The following is an 8,562-nucleotide window of genomic DNA, read 5'->3' on the forward strand; positions in this document are numbered from 1 at the left end:
CATACAGTGGTGGAGCTTGATGAAGATTATTGAATAATATAGTAATAGTGTTTTCTTTTTCTGTGCCCCTAGTTGCTTAGTTGTGCTCAGTTTTGCCCAAGACAACTAACTTTTCTCAGTTTTTCCCTCCCCCTGCACCACGAGCTCACATAAGCCCGAACATTGCACTGACGTCCAGTCAAACCGTTTGACCGTTACCTCCCGACTAGTTATTTTGGAGACAATAGCCAAAGTACCACTAGTCAAAACCAAACATGCCAAAATACCACTAGTAAAAGCCAACTTGCCAAAATAGGACTCACTTCAGTTTTCTCTAGCCAGAATACCACTAGTTCATAACTGAGACAAATATCATCCAAAAAAGACTTGCATGCTCTTACCTCTTCAACACAAAATGGACATGGACACAGAATGGTTCTCACAGCACAATAAAGCAATTAGCAAAGGAGCACCTCCTGATCACATACACCATTCTGCTACTAAGCATGCAAGCACAGTTGCAAACAGTCATCGTACCATAGGATAGGAGTACTTGCTCCGGTTACATAGCGTCTAATTAATCTGCTACAAGTTATAATAAAAACAGTTAGAACTGCAACTGACTAAGGAAATGTAGCTCTCTGCTCTCCCTGATTGACGAACCAAAATCCATATATCTGCAAGTTGAAAATGGTATTAGTTAGTATTATGACATTTCCTGAATGTAGATGTCCTAGTGTTGGATGTTTTCTTTCTAGTACTACCCACATGATAGCAGAAAAGAAAGGTTGTGAGCAACAGCAGAATAACCAACAAGTCACATAACATAAAAGAACAAAATATGCAACCTGATCTGGAGCGCCCAACATCCAAAAGCTTGCTGATATCCTCCTTCACATGGCATTGCTGTTTTTAGAGAGAATGGAGTAAGGATCAGGATGAAGGCAATTTAGAATCCGAATGTTTTTAGAGAAAATTAATGAACGGAATAGACAAGTGGCTAGTATAATCTGCATTCCAGTACATCAAACTCATACCATGAGCAAAACATCATGGTTCTCACAACCAAATGAACTAAACTCACCGAAGAGGGCTAGGAGCAGCAGTTTTGCTCCTTGTAGAGGCACTAGGAGGTGTTGAAGCAATTGCAATAGTTGCTGCCCTTTGCCTTGTCATTGGACTTGTAGGAGTACCAAGTTGAGTACCTTGCTTAGTTGGTGTAATAGGAGAAGAAGTAGCTGCAATGCTTGCTTCAACCTTTGATTTTTTCCTACAGTTCAATACAACATTATTAGCAATTAATATGCAAGACATTTGGCAACAAGTGAAAGGAATTTAGACTCCTGAAATAATTACCGTGGAGGAGGAGTAGCATCTCGGTCCGCGTCACTTTCAATCTCTGGCTCCTTGCATGTCTTCCGAAGATGACCTAATGCTCCACACCTTTTGCATTTATGTTTTCTGCCGGTTCCACCTTCGGTGTAATTCTTTATCCTCCTAGTTCTTGGACGTCCAGCACTCTTGGTAAGCTTGGGAGGGATCATATCAAATCCAGGATTTACCTTGGGCCATTGGGACCTGCCCCTAATTGGCATGAGAATTCCCTCATATGCCGCTTTGAACCTTGCCACTGAGAAGCACTCATCAATATAATCCTCAAGCTTGGCTTTTTTGGAGAATATGAACCGAAGAGCATGTGTGCATGGCTTACCACAAATTTTCCATCTCCTACAAGAGCACTCATTTTTCTCCAAGTTAACGGTGTGCCTCCATCCATTTCCTGAAATCTCAGCTATATTTGGCGATGCTCTTGCTTCCAAATAATGCAGCCCCTTGCTTTTCAAATTCAACTCCTTTATCACACTAGGTAGTATGTAACCTAGAAGCGCACCGGCAACGGCTCTCCTTTTCTCTAACAATTTCATTATCATTTCCCTAAGGTTGTCCAAAAGCTCAACCAATGCAAGCTGCTTCATGTCCTTAATCCAATTATTGAAAACCTCTGCCAAATTATTGCACACATACTCAACTTTTGTCATTGTTGAAAATTTGCTTCTTGTCCACACACGGTTGTGATGCATGTTCAAATAGGCTATTGCTTCGGCGCTTTGTGCTTGTATTTCTGCCATCCTGGAAGCATGCTTCTCTACTTCATATGTCCAAGCTGCAGGCCACATATTATCTAGTATGTCACCTTTGAACTTTTTCTTGAAGTTAAGCATTAGATGCATCATGCATTCTCTATGTTCACAATTTGGGTAGACCTTAGAAACGGCATTCTCCAACCCCTTACATGCATCTATATGGACCGCAAGCCCTTGTGGCTCTCCAATGGCCAATTTCAGTTGCTCCATGAACCATACCCAATTTTCTGTATTTTCTTTCTCAAATATTCCAAATGCTACCGGAAACATCCAACTATGCCCATCCACACCAATTGCGGCTGCCAATTGTCCGGTGTATTTCCCACTAAGAAAAGTTGCATCAACCCCCAAATATGGTCTGCACCCTGCCAAAAATCCATCAATGCATGGCTTGAAGGCAATGAACAACCTATTAAAAACATGCACAATGTCACCCTTTTTGTTGGTAGTTGTTTTTATGTCTATCTCAAATATACTTCCAGGATTGGCTGCCAACAATTCGGCTCTGAAGTTCCACAACTGCTGAAAATTCTCCTTATATGTACCTTCCAATTGATCCTTTGCACGAGCTCTTCCTTTCCAAACATCGGTGTACTGAAGCTTAATATCATACTCCTTTTGCAAAGTTTCTCTAAGTTGTTTTGCACTCACCGTGGGATTCTCCTCAAGTGCAGCACTCCCTTTATCAGCAAGCCAATCTCTATTTGCCATTCCTTTGCTGCAATTGGTACTCCCACAAGTATGCCCAAAAGGAAGTTTCTTTACCTACAATAACATTAAGAAACATAAGTGCCTAAACAACAGTAAAAAGAAAGGAATCAACAGTCACATGAGCCAAAGCAAGAAGCAAACAACCATACCATGAAAGTTTTAGTGTTCGGTAACTTTGAGGCATGTATCCTCCGTGGACAATCCTCATCAGTGCAATTAGCCCTAAATCTCTGAGTGTCACTATACTGCGTGCCAAAAGACCAATCTTCTCTAATTGCTAGTTGTCTCAATGCAACTCTAAATGCTTTAGAGTTAGGAAATGTGGCTCCTACTTCAATTCGAGGATTGTTTTTATCGTGGATATAAGTAGAAGCCATATTGTTCGCAAGTAAAGCCTCATCATCCCCTCGCACATGTTGTGGATCATAAGAGTTGTCAACATCCAGGGTTCCCAATGGAACCCTTGCAGCCTTTGGCTCGACATTTTTCTGTGGTGCGGCATTCTCCTTTGATTCAGCATTCTCCTCATGCAAATAGGTGTTCTCCTGATTCCATCCCACAGGCTCATCATCCTCGTACTCTCCTTCATAGGCTTGCTTCGGCCAAGCAAAGAATGGAGCGTGAACCGGCTGATCATCCATCTCCTCAGTCATGACAGGAGCAGGTTCATTGCGTTGTTGTTTGCTCTCAATGGTCACACCGAACCTTACTACTTTTGTGTTAGAACATGTATCAAACAATTGGGCTATCTCTGATTCAGAGATCAATGGGACGGCGTTATCTCCAGATCCATACCAAATGGTCATTCTCTGATCAGCAGACCATTTGTACCTCTCCTCCACAACCTCCTTTATCCGCGCCACAGACAAGCCCCGACCGGCCATAAAATTCCATGTTTTGCCCCTTGTGTACACTCTTCTGCCATCTACAATCGTTAAGTAAGACTGGACATCTATTTCTACTTTGAAATCTCCCATTGAATCTGAAACACACAAACAGAGGCTCATCATCTAGGAGCATTCACCATTGACAGTAGATACTAGCACCATTCACAGTAGATACTAGTTGCTAGAGACAATACATAATAGCAGGTAGAGACTACTACAGAATTGAAATATACCATGGATTTGCTGCACTTGAAATGAAAAATACTAAGGTAACAGGGGGAAAATCATACAAGGTTGAGGGCCCTGGGAGTATGGCGCTGAGCTGCTGGGGAGAGCCGAGTCGGAAGCTGCTGTCGAGGGCCAGGGAGGGCGGCGGCGGGAGCCTGGGAGGCCGCCCCAGCAGCTGCCGTGGAGGACCTGGGAGGACGGCGTCGGGCCTCGCCGGGGTCCTGTGAGGTTGGCGTCGGGCCTCGTCGGGGTCGTTGGAGGCCGACGTCGGGGGTCCAGGGAGGGCGGCGAGGCCACAGGAAGCGGTGCTGGGCGGTCAGGCTAGGGGAGGGCGGTGGGGCGAGCGGAAAGGCAGCGGAGCGAGCGCCGGCGCGCCGCCATGAGTGGGCTGGGAGGAGGAGGATACGGGAGAGAGATGTGTACGAGGAGCCGTCGCGCATTTTTCTCTATCTCTTTAGGTTTACCGAGGGCATTTGGGAATACTAGAAAAAGTGACAAGTTGCTAACGGTTTGACTAACAGAATTTCTTTGACATATAACGGAAGTGCTATTGTGGCCTGAAAAACTGAGAGAAGAGTGCTACTTTGACACTTCGGTTTTTCATAGTGGTATTTTGGCACTCGTGGTTTCCATTAGTGGTATAGTGGCAATTCTCTAGTTATTTTGTGTGTCTCCTCCTGACTAGTGGGGCCGCGTGATATCCTTACAGGTGGGGCGGAGGCAACGTACTGCACGCGTGGTGCAGCATCTCTCTCTTACCATATTTCGAATAGCTCGTACACCAGCCGTTCCCCAGAGAACCGTTGCCGCCACAGCCGGAGCACCCGCCGAAAGTCAGCGCGGCGACTGAGGAAAGGCTGCACCGTACGCCCCTCTCCCCAAACCCCTACCTACCGAGCCCACCACCGTCGCCCAATCTAGCATGCAGTCGACAAGAACCCTCGCCCACGGTGCACGAAACCACCGCGTTCCGTGCCCATGGCTTGTACTGGCTCGAGGGTATCTGGAGGGTGGACCTGCGGCAATAGATTGAGCTGCATTGGCTTGGGCAATGTCGAGGGACACCAGCCTCCGTCCCATCGACCATGGACAGGATTTGCTCCAACCAGGAGCAACAGAGGACTCATGGATTCTGGCTGGGTCTCGAACCCCTTGAAATGTGTGATCTAACTCGATAATATGCCTAGTATTTGACCAATGGGCGAGTGAATTGTTGCCTACTTGACTGAATTATTGCCTGCCTAACTATAGGATGGATCCAGCTCTTGCCTTTCGTCTTGTAGTTAGAATGGAAACTGGCATCCTACGACGTACAAAAGCGCATCATTTATCTGGATTTTGGTATCCAAAGGTGGTAGAAACAATTTTTTCTTTTAAAGATTTATATGCAACTCCCTTTGTTCTAATTGTCCCTGGAGCCAAGCCGATGTTGTTGAACTGAAATATTTCGATAGTTTTGAGCAAAAAATTGTGCCACTAACTTGTGACGAGCATGTAGAAAATCTATTTACTTTGAATGCTCTCATCCATTTTGGTAAAAATTCAAATCGACGTGCTCCAACCTCCAAAAGATGGCAAAAGGGAATGGTTGTGGCACCTGATAACTCTGCTAATAGTGAACGGCCACGCACTCCTCGTAGGTCAGGACCGGCTAAACCTACTAGCAGTGAAAGCCAGGTGAGTGCTGCAGTGGATGTAGAAGATGATGCACAGCCTGACGAGCCAGTGCCCCGAAACGATGACGGGGATGAGAGGATGTACCCTGAATTGGTTGATGAATTCAGAAAACAAGCAATGCGGGATGAATACCCAGAGGAGAGCCAACCGGCCCTGCTAGATTTGATGACACTGATGATGAAGAGAAGGAGGAGAACGCTGACATGTTGGTTCCAGATGAATATGCTGGCGAGGACATGCCAACAATTGAGTGGGACAGGAACGATCCTCAGCTTACTCCAGGAACAATATTTGAATCGATGATGGACTGTCGGAATGCACTGACTACATACTGCATTCTCAGTCAAAATGATTTTGTGATTGAGAAGAGTGAACCCAGAAGGTTGACGGTTCACTGTCCATATGAGAGGTGTAGGTCGAGGTTGCATGCCTCCGGTATGCGTACAAGTAAATATATTTAGGTATTTAATTTGTACACAACATTAGTTTCAGTGATGCTTGATCCCTTTTATTTCCCTTGATACAATTGTTTCATTGAATTTCAGGTGAATCAGAACCCACATACGCACACTTGCCCACCTGGAGGGGAGAAGGCCCAATCTACAAAATTAGTCTATGCATGAGTAAGCCATGCATCTAACTTATAAATTACAATTATTTTTTATTAGTCTATGCATGAACCACTGCCACATCATACATACAAGTTAGTTATTCTTCACTTTTTTTTTCAAAATGACATTTTTATCTGTAATTCCAAAGTATTTTTTATATATTTTAGACACTTCGTTGTTTTTATTGATTTTCAAGCTTATATTTTCTTTTCATTAGATTTAGTTATTTTTGGCAACTATTTATGCATTTACAACAAAGTTTCTGCAGCAACGCGCGGGGCATCAGCTAGTTCTAATAGTGTCAATTCACAATGTTATCCTAGAAGATGGCAGTGATAATCTTACCAACTGGTAATCCCCTCTCAAAGAAACAAAAGAGATGTATTGATAATCGTCAATATTCACTTGCGCACCCTTTGAATTTCCTTGTCCCTGAGACACGAAGAATCCAAACCATCATGCTAATTATCTGAGTAGTGCTTCAATTCCATTGTATTTCCTTTGTAAACTAATATAAGACATTTTAGATAACTACTTTAGTGACCTAAAACATCTCATACTTGCTTACAGAGGGAGTATTATTTTTCAATTCCATTGTATTTCCTTTGTAAACTAATATAAGACATTTTAGATCACTACTTTAGTGACCTAAAACATCTCATACTTGCTTACAGAGGGAGTATTATTTTTCTTTTCCATGTTACTTATCTGCGGCAGATCCAAGCTAACATTGCCCTGTGACCCTGTCATCGGTTTACCGGGAATTGTTCAGAACAACAACCAAGCAACTCATCCCCTCTTTTTGCGAGTAATAATTCATTCTTCAGAACTAACGCACAAAAATATTTCAAACTTTAGCCAACTCATACAATCCTTCACCTCACCAACTCACGAAATGCATGACCATCAAGCAAGCAAGCACGTACTACCATTTGACTGAAGCAAGTCACTATCTTTATCTTTACCTAATAATAAAGAGAATTGAGTTTCTGTCATCCGTCATAAGAATTTGTATGCCAGAAGCGTTTGTGTAGCACAATGGCTTGTGCCTCATGGTTGCAAGGGGGAGTTCCGGGTTCTATCCCTAGTTCTTACATTTATTTATTTTTATTTTTATTTCTTTTATCCTTTGCTTTGTTTGGGAGTCAACCTGCAGCTCAGAAAAAGAGAGCCGACAAAATTAGTTGCAACACGCTAGATGTTTGCAAATGCATAAATTGGCATCATTTTGTTAGCCATTTTGATCGCTCTCACATTTAACTGATAGCTTCAGTTTAGTTTATACATAACTAGAAAAAATCACAGTGCATGATGAACACAAAAGGTGGTATCATGCATCAGAAGATGATTCACTTACTTTCTCAAGTGAAATCGAAAAACTGGCCCTGTAGTTAATCAAACAAGCAAGCAGTAGCAGTATTATGCTATTTTAAGAATATAATACAAGTCAGCTAGCACCGTTATGGAATTGTGTTTTTAGTACTTATCTTCAATGTATATATTGTAATTTACGTTCTTTTGCATATTTTGGTTCCAACATTAGCATATTTCTGATCTAGATTATCAGATTAGCACATGTACTCTTAAAAAAGGGTGTTAAGGCAATCATGTAGTGCTGCATATAACATGGAATTCAAGTTCTGACCGAATCACTAGAAACATATAGCAGCCTTTCTTCCAGATGATCGATAGAAAAATAAAATTAGGAGGAAATACTCAAATCACATAGCAATCAAATTTCAACCCTAATAACAGTTCATCAATTATCATTCATTTGCAGAATTTTTGTTTTGCCACGATTGAGTGAAAAAATCGAGCACAATTCCATATATGTGTGTATGTTAATTGATGGTGGTCTGATCTATTTTTATTGACGTTCGTATCAGATACCGGTAAAATATCCTTCGTTTTTATTTCAATTGTTTTACTGAGATTATTTTCCTAGGAAACTACCATTGCATGTGTAGAAAACATAACATCATAAAATACAACATCTCGTCTTTATCTTGGCGAGTCCGATTATGCATATATTATTTTGAGATTATATGACAAGCAATGGTAGTGCGAACAACTTTATTCGAACCATGATCTTACTTCTTACAGAAGATATATAGATGAAAAATATAATGTACAATACTCCTAAGGCGGATATGATATTAGGCAATGGTATGTACACTTTCATGTCATTGTACACAATAGTAAAAAAAGGCATCAATCCAGATACGACGAGGAGGTAAAAACACATACTCCATCCGTCCGAAAATAAGTGCCTCAACCTTGGTACAACTTTGTATTAAATTTAGTATAAAGTTGAGACACTTAATT

At 42.1% G+C, this 8,562-nt stretch overlaps 1 protein-coding gene across 1 annotated transcript; it reads right to left on the bottom strand.

The window, feature by feature from the left end:
- Window positions 1-409: 409 nt before the first annotated feature.
- On the bottom strand, window positions 410-4,388 carry LOC123135807 (uncharacterized). Its single transcript, XM_044555020.1, has 6 exons — window positions 4,012-4,388; window positions 2,984-3,816; window positions 1,336-2,888; window positions 1,064-1,249; window positions 828-885; window positions 410-656 (listed from the first exon to the last, which is right to left on the bottom strand). Exons 2-5 carry the CDS (start codon window positions 3,809-3,811, stop codon window positions 873-875), a joined length of 2,580 nt encoding a protein of 859 aa, XP_044410955.1. The 5' UTR covers window positions 3,812-3,816; window positions 4,012-4,388; the 3' UTR covers window positions 410-656; window positions 828-872.
- Window positions 4,389-8,562: the final 4,174 nt, after the last annotated feature.

Source organism: Triticum aestivum, chromosome 6B, assembly GCF_018294505.1.
Source record: "Triticum aestivum cultivar Chinese Spring chromosome 6B, IWGSC CS RefSeq v2.1, whole genome shotgun sequence".
NCBI classification, from domain to species: domain Eukaryota; kingdom Viridiplantae; phylum Streptophyta; class Magnoliopsida; order Poales; family Poaceae; genus Triticum; species Triticum aestivum.

Excerpts from the sequence above, each read along its gene's own strand:
- LOC123135807 (XM_044555020.1), bottom strand. The coding sequence starts at position 3,811 with ATGGGAGATTTCAAAGTAGAAATAGATGTCCAGTCTTACTTAACGATT. Across the intron at positions 2,889-2,983 it reads CGAACACTAAAACTTTCATG|GTAAAGAAACTTCCTTTTGG; the intron begins GTATGGTTGTTT and ends ATGTTATTGTAG. Across the intron at positions 1,250-1,335 it reads GATGCTACTCCTCCTCCACG|GAAAAAATCAAAGGTTGAAG; the intron begins GTAATTATTTCA and ends ATTGAACTGTAG.